At 41.8% G+C, this 12,463-nt stretch overlaps 1 protein-coding gene across 1 annotated transcript; it reads right to left on the reverse strand. All coding sequences in view use genetic code 11, as the record gives it.

The window, feature by feature from the left end:
* Positions 1-129: 129 nt before the first annotated feature.
* EGR_05057 (Ras and EF-hand domain-containing protein) lies at positions 130-11,119 on the reverse strand (the record flags this gene model as incomplete). Its single annotated transcript, XM_024494306.1, has 15 exons — positions 130-217; positions 2,087-2,163; positions 2,732-2,866; positions 3,437-3,551; positions 3,944-4,025; positions 5,116-5,299; positions 6,009-6,046; positions 6,123-6,150; positions 6,233-6,302; positions 6,533-6,601; positions 7,487-7,767; positions 8,314-8,409; positions 8,925-9,015; positions 9,219-9,365; positions 10,728-11,119. 15 exons carry the CDS (start codon positions 11,117-11,119, stop codon positions 130-132), a joined length of 1,893 nt encoding a protein of 630 aa, XP_024351255.1.
* Positions 11,120-12,463: the final 1,344 nt, after the last annotated feature.

Below are 12,463 nucleotides of genomic sequence, written 5' to 3' on the forward strand. Positions count from 1 at the left end.
TCGCGAAATCGCTTAAGAAAAGGCTCAGAGGGTTTTGATGAAATCATTCTTTTATACACAATGGGAGAAGGTGTCAATGAGGCAGGAATAGTGAAGCGTTTTTTTTCTCTGGCGTGACTCTGACTATGTTTAGCTGCAGCATTCGGGGACTTTGATCTTCTTCTTTTTGGAGATGCGAATGCCACTGTTCTGGCAATCGTTCCGGTACTTCATTGCTCTGAAAGAAGGGCAAAAAATCAAAATTAGGTTTACGTATTTGGTGTGATTATTTGAGTATACTCGTTTGGAGCGAGTTGCGACTTCCGTCTGGTCCTTGGAAATTGCATCAGGGTTTCCCAAAGGTGAGAGCGACTTTTAGTTTGTAGTCACTGTAGAGGTTTACTTCACTAAATTTGATTGCTTTCCCATGGAGATGGACGCGTTGCGGTACGCCTTCTGAGGGACTGTCATCTAGTTATCATCATGTAGAAGCGAATTGGGGTCGCGCTACCTATTCTTAACCACTAGTCGTGCGTTCATTATTCTATTTTATATGGGTCATGCTTTCGAAGGACTTGTGACAGATGGTTTGCTACCTGGGATTTAGTTATCCCAGGTGTGTCCTAAATGCTGATGAAATCGCCTGTGCAACGTACCCCGACTCCTAATTGGCGCACTGCCCGGAGAACGAAGTGGGGCATTGCCGTAACACTTTGCTTGTCTAACACTACGTTCTGTTTATGTGAGCACCTAAGGCTTCACAATTGTACTTCCACTGGGCCGCATGCTCCTCGGGTCATGTCATTAGCCTCAGCCCTTCTTTACGCCGATAATACATTCTACATCTTAGTATTGTTTCATTTTGACTTTAGGGAAGATTATAGACGTTGCACTGGTGGTAGCGGAAAGCAAACTCGACTTTAAAAGACATCCACCCTGATTTTTGCCGATAGATGCAAAAGCCTAACGCGACGGAAGAAGTGCATATTGCTGTGGGTGGGAGAGTCTGGGACGACCCCTGCTAGAAGGACCGAAAATGACGACTAATTCTAACAACTACCGTCCACTCCCATGGGCTGTAGGAATGCTGGTCACAACTGAAGCGACAGTAGCCGTGGTCGTGAGCCATCCGGAGAAGTTTGTTACGGAGCTTCTTATGCTACCTGTATGAAGGTGTCAAATGAAGTGAAAGCGCGATGCCTCCTCTACCTCTCTACTGGCTGGATAGAACCCAGGCAGTTATGACTGGGTGGGACTGAAGTGAGAACAAAGTGGCAAGGAGGAATGGACGCAAAACTATTTTAAACTCTATCCCTTGTTAGACGATGCCGCTTTTAGGTCAGTCTCCTTACGGCTAGCGATGGACATTCGAGATGCTCTGCACTTTTTCCCTCCCACAACACGGTGTCCAAACAGGACGAAACTCCAGATTCGGTGGGTATTGCCAAGTACGGTCAGTGACTTTGCGGTCAGCGGTCTTCCCAATTGAGCTTAAACTCGCTGAATGACGCAGTTGGTTCGTGAGTGTCTTTCTCACAGCACCGACTACGGTGTGATAGCCGGCTCGGGAGTTTGACCTAGGGGAGCGCCGGAGACGACGGTCAGACTTGGCAATTTGTAATTATCTTGCCATATTTTGCGTATTATTCATGCGCTTGGATGGAGTATCCGCCGTTGAATTCAATCTACCTGTTGACATTTGGTAGCCAAGCCATGATTCGATAGCCTTGAAAGCTTCATTGAAATTTACTGCTCAGCATATTATTTTACATCTAGCTCTCAGCAACCGGATAGGAGATTGTGCGCCCCGTAATTACCCATGTATTTTTTCACTAGCTACTCTATCGCTTTGAACCAGTTGTTCATTCACTTTGAAAGCTCTGGTTCTGATTGCACACGCGTCCTCATTCATGTTGTATTTTTGACCTAGCAAGGCAATTAATTGGGCGCTCGTGGTTACCTAGAGTGATGAAAGCCAAGAGGTGGAGGAATCCAAGAACGGTCCATTTTTCAAAAATCCGTCAATTTAGATGGTAGGGATGGGAGCTTTCACCTTTTTTTGCACATTGACCAGTGGCCACTAACTTCAAAGAAAAGTGACACCTACCTTGCCAAGCTGACGATTACTTCGTCAATGTTGATGCCATTGAGTACACTTGTTTCAATGAATTCCGCTTTGTAAACCTGAAATGTATCCAGTCATATAAGCTAAATTTTTGAGAACATGTAGTCTTTACATGGTCTTTATAAAAAAATGGCAAGTTGTCCTTGAAAAGAGCTGTAGATTTTTTGTTTTTCGGGTTTTCAAAGCACTGAGCATGCACTTGATTTGGTTGCCTATGGCCGTAAAAGCATATAAAATTTTGCATTAGCTGATCAGAGACAAGTTGGACACTTGTGACACCCGATCGTTGGTTGTACTGTAAAACAGTTGGACTTCAATTTAAGCCTAGGCTGGTTTGAACAATGTATACAAGCTTGCAAACGAAGTCTTTAAGGTATGGACGAGGTTATACAACGTTAAATGCCAGCAAACATTAAGCAGGGTAGCTCTGCTACAAAAGCGGAAATATGTAGTGACGATGGGACGACAGAAGTCTGGATTTAGATAAACTTGGGTAAATTTCTCTCAAATCAAGCCTGCTTAGACCATTAGTCCATGTAAATGCCAGAGGCTTTAGTTGCCGTCAGGAGGGGCGATTTGGTTCGTAAATTCGTGTGGATATATTTAAGCTTTTAATACATGTCCTACCTTTGCAAGATTTTCACCCTCTCTTGTTGAAATGAAGGCTGGGGCTGCTGGTTTGACGGAATTTGCCGGACTGTCACGAAGGTCCGTTTTATTGCCTACCAATATACGCGGTATAAACGAATCTCCGCAGCTTTCCTGAAAAAGATTTGAGGAATGCACGCTTTTATCTCAAGGGAGATCACATTACATCGAAGTTATAAAGCCTTTCTTAATGAGGTGATGAAGGTAAGTGTAATGGAGTCTTCACTAAGTATGCTTTCATATTATTTTCATGAGCATGTAGATCAAAGCGAGTTAAGTTCAACCATTACAAAACTTCCGTTTTTAAACCATAAGGTGACAAATAGTCCAAATTCGTCACAGATTAAGTCATAAAGTTGTTAAAAGTTGAACTTGAGATCGTGTCCAAGTAGCTGCTTGACTGTAAGCTCAATTAGCCGTTCACCAATAAGGTGGATAACGAACCTTCATTCCACTTACTGAAATTCCTGGTCAATTGGAATGGATAAATTACACGACTCCTGAGCACTAAGTTAATACTTTTCGTATTGCTTTCAGTCTATGCATAAGGTAATTCCTTTCTCCTTGCAGTTAAGACAGTGACTAACGCTGTCACAGTTACTATTTCATCATCTTCAAATGGCAAGTATTGGGTCTGGATGTCAAGTGAACCCTTGGGGAGAGAGAAATTACGGACCTACTCACCTCCAGCATGCTGACCCATTCTCGGACCCCAACAAAGGAAGCCCAACTGGAAACGTCGTACATGAGGATGGCGCCATCGCACTTCCTGAAGTATTGCCTCGCCAGGCTGTGATATCTGAAGGAATCACAATTTCGTCTCAATTTTTGACTTCCTAGCACGTGATCAAACTTTTAATGCTTCATTAATTTCATGGTTTGAAGATTGATGGACTAAGGCCACATTTTCAATACATTAGACGATAGGTCATCACATATATAAGATAGTACTTTTTTAAGAAAGTAATGGGTTCGAAGACCCTTTATAATGTCTAAAATATTGAGCATTTCATAAAATTTAAAAATTATTTCATGGTTGCATATTCTTGAAGAGAACTTCAAACCGATTGTAGAATGATGCCTACAGAAATAGAATTAAATCCTCGATCAAACAAAACTTTTCATACAGTTGAATTACAAATATAAGTCCAACAAGTGATTAAAATAATTACTTATTTTCGGCAAACTCACTTCTCCTGGCCAGCAGTATCCCAAAGTTCGATTGTGTATACGTTTCCGTCTATTACCATAACCTTCGTCTTGAAATCCACACCTAAATTTGATAATCAAGTTCAACCTCCTTCTTAGACATCATTTTATGTGTAAAACGATCTTTCTTTCCTCCAAGCAGATGAACTTCAACTTTCTGTTGAAATAAACACCATGTACTTTGATTTTGTCCTTTTTTTTAGTGTAAGTGTTCCTATGACGGAAGTTAGCTGCTCCAACTGAATGGACCGAGACCGTTTCACCTAAGCACATGATCATTTCCGGTATCTACATTAATCTTTTAGAATTGCAAGCAGAAGTCATGATACCTTTGACGCCATCTATTTCAACGGTCACTCTCCTTTCATGAAAGCCTAAAACTAAAAACTGTTTATTGGTGCGTGGACTCTGCCTGCATTATCAGATTTGGCCATTGAGATTATATCCCGGCGTAATGATACCGTTCCGACTTTAGCTCTGTTTGGACGATTGCCAGCAAAGAGAAAAGTAGTCTGAAGTTTCACAACTCTATTTTTGTGAGTGACCTCTTCTCTGGGCTTTAGACATTTAACAGGGATGCTAGGCATTATTGGGTCTTTCCATACCACATGATTCCATCAAAAGGTCAAACGATCAAGTAGTCGAGAGCCACCATTTGCCACCAGAGAGACCTATTGGTAGCTGGTAGCCGGAGTAAGGGTTGACCAGTAATGACGTATCAAACCCTTAATAAATATTTACCAATGGCGATGAAGGGTAATCGATCAGTAGCTCTCTGTCGATCTTTGACATGACAATATTGAGCAAAGGTAAAAGCATTGTAATCATTATTTGCGTGTCACTTGCCACGTTTAAGGGTAAATGAAGCAGTAGTTGCTACTTTATCCACAATGCTCATTTGTCACCTTAATTACAAAGGCTCGGGAATGAATCTTTCCACGTAAAGTCAACTAATACACAAAGCAAATCATAGCAAGATGGAGCTTACGACCAACTAATCAAGCAGTGAACACAACTGTGAGCGAAGCATCTACTGACTAGTGACACGCATCTGACAACAGACGTGAAGATCAATCCTGAAAGCTTTGGTACCAGCTCAGTGATGAAGAGCAGTTAGTTTTGTCCAACAGAATCAGCTTATAGGAGGAACGCACCGACTGTAGCACGGGCATTGTAGTAGAAGTCTCCAGTACAGAAGCGGTACATGAAGCAAGTTTTTCCTACTGAAGATTCACCCACCATCACAACACGGAAGATGCGATCTGGTGCTTGGAAGCCGTCGACATTAGACCAGTTCGTGACACTCCCTATTTCTGGGTCCATGTTGTTGAAGGGTCTCTATCAATGAAAATTTATCGTAATTCGCCGACAGACCTCATTTTAATTACTTATAAAGTAGTCTTGAGAACGGTCATTAAATATGGTTGCATTTGAGACGTAAAATGCCATTTCAATATTTGCAAACAAGAATCTTGCATAAAGACTTCAATGGACGTTTCTACTTAGTGAAACGTCTACACAAGTTACGTTTGCAGTCTGACTGAGACGGCCTTCACAATACACAAAAGCCGTTCATCCTTACAACATTTTCATTTCAGTTAAGAATGCATAGAGGCATAGGAATTGTGCAAACTATTCTTTTGCCAGTGTGCACAAAGTACTGGTAAAAAGACAAAAAAGTAGTACTTCATAATGTCCGTATTTCGGTTTTCAAATAGTTAAAGCATTACAAGTAAACAAATTCCTATAATGCACTGAAACCCAAGATTTGTGTTGCCTCTAAAGCATTAAAATCGTGTTATTGGTGGGACCCTGATAAGTGCCGCTGGAGTCTTCTGCGGAACGATACCATCACGCTAGCCTAGCACTAGTCATACTTCTGTTAGGAGAGGGAGGAAAAGTGCTCATGAATTCTTCAAGCGCCATTTAAGGCAATTCTAGAGAGTCACATGAAAGCAGCGTAGGGTGAACTATTCTTAACCACATTTCAGGGTCCCATTTACCGTTGCGACAATGACGAATAATGAGAACGTATTGAATGACTTACGTCGCTGTATTCATTCGAGCCGGACCATTGACCACTGTCTAAATAAGACGAATGACTGTCAATTAGGAGGCATAATCCCTAGAATCGACAATTCAGTAGGCAGAATAAACGCACCTCTTTGCCATGGTAGACCTTGAAGATCCTATTAGTGGTAAATAAACCAATCAAAATCGAGCAACTTATTCGCCAACAATTGTTGTGGAGAGTTTATAAAAAACACTTACCAGAGCCCTGTCGAGGAATTCACCTTGCAGATATAATGCGTGTTTGCCCTGAACTTCGTGAAGAGCGTCCCTACATTAAAAAACACCTAGTTTAGCCTACGGTGGAGGAGTTACTATTTTAGTCGCAAAGTCATGGCATGTGTGTGCTTTGTACCCATGTTTGAAAAGTTGACGCATCAAAATGGCACCAAAGGCACCTTTTTTGCAACAGAAAACCAAATCCTTGTAAAAAAAGCATGAGATTTTAAAATGCTATCTCTGTCTTGATCGTAAAAAACCGAAAAATAGGTCCAATCATACTTGAGTTTTTGGATTTGACCATAGAGGATATCCTTCTCTTCAATGTATGCTGAAGACCTCATTTTTTCACTGAAAAGGCCAAAAAACCAATTCCTTTAAATGCATCATACTCTCTTCTGAATAAATTTACGCATAATACTGACTAATTTTGAGCGTCACCTAGCACGGTGTAGTGGTAGGAGAAATGACAATCTCTATCATTCAATCCAATGAGTCGAAGTTAGTTGCCGAAATCCAATTGTTCCCCAAGTGTTGCTCATTTGCTCAGGCTATAAGCGTACGTCAAGAACGATCTGCAAAGTGCTGAGTCAGCAGGATTTGAGGCCTCACTAAATCCACCCATCACAGAGCGAAATACATGTGAAGCCTCGAAGAGTGTCTCTGCCTCCACGGTGGTGTGTGGTCAGAAAGAAAATGGAAACAAACTAACCGGATCAGTCCGAAATGCTATCTACTATGGCACGATGGCAATGGAAGTGAAATTTATTGAATATTTTATTCGGCTGCACTAAATCTCTTCCTTTTTTCTCAATTTCAGCACTACCATAAGTTGAATTACTAGGAATCACAGATTTCACTAGAAGTATTCCCCATAATCCTTCTTAGTATCGGTTGTAATACTTAAATTAGTCCCTTAACTCTTCATTTTGGTTTCGCGGGCATGGTCTTCGGGCGATGCCGGTTGCCATCCAGTCCCTTCGTACGTAGTCTGGCATTTTCCTTCCTAGCATTGCGGCATCTTTTGACTTTATGGCAGACACAAGGCGCTAAATTGGTAGTAAGTTGAATTGGCTACAGTCCTGTTTATCATAAGGTAAACCTTTTTTTAGGTTCTTTCAGCATTTTGCAGACCAGAAGCCCAGGTATCGAGTAATCCACCAATCAGCAACTGATAGCGCGATGGACTAATGGTAGTGGACTTCCACGAAATCCACTAGCTATCGAAAGACGTACATATGCAATTGTGAAGACTGTGTTTCTACAGTGGCGCGTAATTGAGTCAGTTCAGCTTCACTATCTCGGAGTTGTTTCTGCGCCTCAACCAGTTTTTTGCGTAGATCCTCAGCCTCACGCTGAAGTTGCGCCTCCATGGAGTTACTCTCCTCTACCGATTCCTGCGACTTTCCTTTCCAGGCTCTCCTTCTACCAAAAACGCTATCATCTCCAGGGGTCGTAGCATTTAGGGAACGCAATCCACTAATACTGGAGCGTTTTCGATGGTTGGTTTGAACTTGCTGGAAGAAATGCCATAAAATTAGTAAGTAGCTGACTTGCTGAGGTTTGGGCATTTCATTCACTGACAACACAGTCAACATATGTCTCGAAACCAACTTTAATCATTTAAAAACACATAAATACTTGTCTCTATGCCTAGTTTAGTGACTGTACAGTAAATATATTGGTGTTCCACTCTAATATGATAGGTTTTTTCCACTCTTGGGTGGTAATATTGAGCATTGAAATCAACACTGTGCTTTTTGATCCAGGTGAAATACTCAAAAGTTTTGTTGCTATTGGGTAAGGGGTTACGTTAAATTACCAGCAGTTTCATGATGCAAAAGACTGGTAAAATGGGTGTTTGCCGTTGCATCAGGAACAGTTTTTGACAGCTACTGACCTGGGGTAGAATTTTGACTTATGCCATGATTGTCAAATGAGATGGGTCATGAAGTGCTTCATCACTTTGGATATTCTGAACTACCTATTACTATTTTACACAGTGAAAATAATTGAAAAAAAAAACATTCTTCCACTAAATTAACAAGCCGTCAAGAGCCTACCTCTTTTAATTCATTGACAGTTTCTCTGAATCTTTGGATCTCGAGCTCCTTTTGCCGCACCTTCTCTACGTATGCAGCCTCATACTTTTTACTAAGCTGAGAAAAAAATAACAAAAAACAGCATTTTATAGCAAAAACTGACAGGTGTTTTGAAAAACTGCTCCCCCCAAAAGGCTTAGCTTATGTCCCCCTACTTTGGTTGGTCCTGTAGCAAGGTTTACCCCAACTTATTTATTGCCTTACTCAGCACAAATCCTGACTGGTAACATAATTTGCTAAAGCGTGCTCCGATGGGAAACGCTAAAGTCGCTTCTCAAATCGAATAATCAAGTAGTGGCATCAAGTCACATTTGTTTTGCTGTTAGAACAAACATTATTAAAGACGCCTTCCCACAACTCAGGGGGTAATTAATTAACACTCTCCTCTACCTTTTATAGCTATCCATTAGAAATGATCAAGACGTACTGCTTGGATGCCTTATTGCCCTTACACACCGTTAACAGTGGTTCGGGTCGCACCATAACCTTAGCTAAATTATTCGTTATTTAGATGATACATGCACCACCTGTATTTCACTTTGAACCGAGGAGGGGAGATTAAATCGACTTACTTCTTCTCGCATTCGCGCCTCAACCATTTCAATTTGAGCCTCAAGTTCATTTTCCAGTCGTAGCAAATCGTCCTTCCTCGCTTGCTTTTCTCTAGTTTAAAAAACTGACAAATTGATAGTCTCTTGAAAACATGGTTAGTTCTTTTTCCTAATCCATCTTCCTATTCAATGAGTCAATAAGAACAGTTTCTACCAAATTGTTTGCCTTCCTCTTGCTCGAGAAAATAACGATCTGTAAAAATTGAGCAAAGCAGAGTCTTTGTCACCGCTTACGTGAAGGCTTCACTGACTCACCTTTGGTAGCTCTGTTCCAGATCAGCATTCTCATACTTCTTGGCCAGGATATCTTTCTTGAAGGACTCCAGCAGATGGTTGAAAGCGGCGGCTAATTCAGGATAGGAGTCACTGATGGTTTTGCTTAATCTAGTAGCCTCAACTACGCTAAGAAAAAGAATAAAGAGGAATGAATTTACATTCACCATTGCTATGAACCAGTCTAGCATTACTATTATCAATCCAAAAATCTGAGGAGCCATGTCCAGCTTGAGGCGTTGATATAAACTTCATTAAAAATCCTACACTATGGAACGGATTAACTCAAATAAGTAAACGAAATAGTACCGCAGAAAGCGATTTTAAGGTGGCTTACATAGCTCTTTACGATTCACCAATCAAAACTTGACAACTTATAAAATAAATTACTTTTGATCATCTCCTTCTTTAAAAGCTCTCAATAAATGCCAAGCAAGTTAGAAGTCTACATCATTTAGCTATTAGTTCCAAATAACAAGTAGTTTTTTGCGAAATACACTTGTGATATATCATTTAACAGGAATGAGTCCACTGTTCACTGACTAGACCTCTACAAACAAACTGCTGATTAGTCTGTGAGTGATATCATACGGAAATGATTCAGCGGGAAAAAAATATTTGACACTTGTTTTGCCCGCTATTTGCAAGATCTATCATGCAACCGATTGTACCAGCATGTTCTCCGCCTCATTAATGCCGCCAATGTTAAACCAGCAAGTTTTCCAATGAAATAAAGCCGCAAATACTGCCAAGAAAAATCCAGATCAACGCGGTGGGATACAGTATGCACCAAAGTAAGTTAATCAACTAGTTCTAAGCTCCTCTCTTCTTCCCTGCAAAAACATATTATATGCATTTACCCTAATACAATACGAAATCTGGCAGCGATGGGGCTCTCAACTGCCATTTATTACTTCATTAGACAGCTGTTGAGGTATGGGTATTGCTTGCAGGTACGGGAGAGGGGCTTTTTTCAAAAAACTAGATTACAAAAGCAGATTGGTATAACTAGCACTTTCCCACGCCTAGCTCAACACACCATCACATTTCTCAATGTACGCTGACTATATACACTGCACCATTTGATGCAACGTAGAATTGTCTGCAAAATTTTGCTTCAAACCGTCCCCCACCGTGCACCACAACCATGAGTCATACTAGAATGCGATCTCGCGCCTGATTGGACGCCTGTTTCGTGTGCACACACGTGCGCACGCTCGTGGGGTGCATGAGTGACGCCTCGCGATGCCGATTTTTACACGTGAAGAAAGTAAGAGTTAATTTTTCGCATTCCATAACGCCCACTCAAAGGCCTCTAATTTTACTCCATTCTGGATCAGACATCAAAATGAATGGTTGAGAAAGTTTAGAAATATCTAGAAACTTTTCATGTAGTCTTTCATCAGGGCTTCTAATTCAACCATTAAAGGCTAGGTCAACAAAGTCAGGCAAAGTTAGCGCCAATTATTCATTGAATTTTCTTAAAATCACCTTTTTCCGAATTCTTTATCTGCTTCAATCGGAGATGAGGTATAAAGACTACCAAGGCGGTTGTTCACATGCTGTTGTGAATTCCACGTTTGAGGTTCGGTGAATTGGCCTAAATCGACTGGTCTGCCCGTCTCTTCCTCCCATATGTCGTCGAATTCCGGATTGGTGGCCTTCTGCCATTCACTGAGGCTCTTCAACAGCTCGTCGATAGTGACGAGACCATCCCTGTCGGTATCCAGTCGATCGAAGAGGGCGGCAGCACTGTCCTGTGGTAGATTGATGGTCGCACTGGTGCAGAGATGAAGCCACCGGTCACGATTGAAATTGCCTGAGTCGTTGGTGTCGTAGCTGCGTAGGAAATCTCGCAACTCTTGCCTCGTCTGCGCTGCCATGATACTTTTGCTCAATGCGTCTCAGTGGAGTGCGGGACCTTAAATAGGAAGGGCGCATTGCGCTCATGCACAGGCACGCATTCAGCTAGGGAATGATTGGTTGTAGCCACAATGTCTTTCACCCATTCATTCACTCACTAACCCTGTGTATGTGTGTGTGTATGTGCATGTGCGTGCAAATCAGTGAGTACAAATGTGTTGTTGTTAACCCAACTGTCAAAATAGTTTGCTGGAGCTAAATTTGCGTTTTCCTTAAAGTGACCCATCCCGACGTATTCAAATAGGAAGGGCTAATCCTTTCAGTATCTCTTTGGTAGCTTCCGTTTGCATTCTTGCTGAGCAATCACTTGCAGCAAAGGCGCCTTTCCAAAGATCCTGCACCTTGTTGTTGCCTGGGTTACTTGACTCTCTCCATAGAAGGCCAAGTGAAGTAAGTTCTAGTGCTCTCCAAGGCGTCCTTTTAGCAGGGACACTTTTTCACATGAAAAATGATCACAAGGTAGGTAAGTAAAGCGTCACAAACATCACCCATTTGTTTACGCCTGTTGGTCTGCTTCAGCCTGTACCCAACTCGTCCTATGAACATATTTGTGCGGCTGAAAATAAACCAATGCAGCACTTGATTAGAATTACTAGTAGTCAACAGTCAAATTGGCCACTGAAATAGGTAAAATAAAAATTATCTGAGATGCAGAAACACCGGAAGTATGGTGGCGAGGTAATGCGATTGGATGCCGTCGGTTGGAGTCTTCCATCACGCACCAGTCAGTCAGAATGACAGCGTCTGGTTGCTGTGCCTTTTTGCAGCAAGTAGAATAGATGCCTTTTTACGCCCTTGATCACCTTCAGAGTGACTTTGTGTTTTGAATGTTTTAAAACGTGTGCAGCTCCCCCTGTGTGCCTCTGCGGTGGCTCGTCAATCAACAATCTGTAGCGCGGGTGGTGGCAAGTGTTCTGATTGTGGGTATGAGAGAGAGAGAGAGAGAGAGCCAAAGCAACCGCCAGTGGCTCTTTGATGTGTGAACTTACGCAAACATATGTGTGAAAAATTCAAGAGGTTGTCACTACCTACCCGTTCTCAAAACAGAGACAATGAAGCGTAACAGAGATGGATCAACAAGTCAAAAGACCTGGTTTTTTATCAAAGCGCTTCCTCACATGTCGAGGAAGTTTATCGAAATTCTACACCGGTTCTTACCTTTGAAGCGTTGATTCGTGCTTTAACTAAACGCAAAATTAAAAGAAAGCTATGTGACGACGTTCGTACATCCGTCCCCCTGTAACTCTTCCATACCTTCATACCCGCGGGTCGTATGTAGGCACAGGAACTGATGTTAATTTTGA

Source organism: Echinococcus granulosus (genome assembly GCF_000524195.1).
Source record: "Echinococcus granulosus chromosome Unknown EG_S00035, whole genome shotgun sequence".
Taxonomy (NCBI): Eukaryota; Metazoa; Platyhelminthes; class Cestoda; order Cyclophyllidea; family Taeniidae; genus Echinococcus; species Echinococcus granulosus.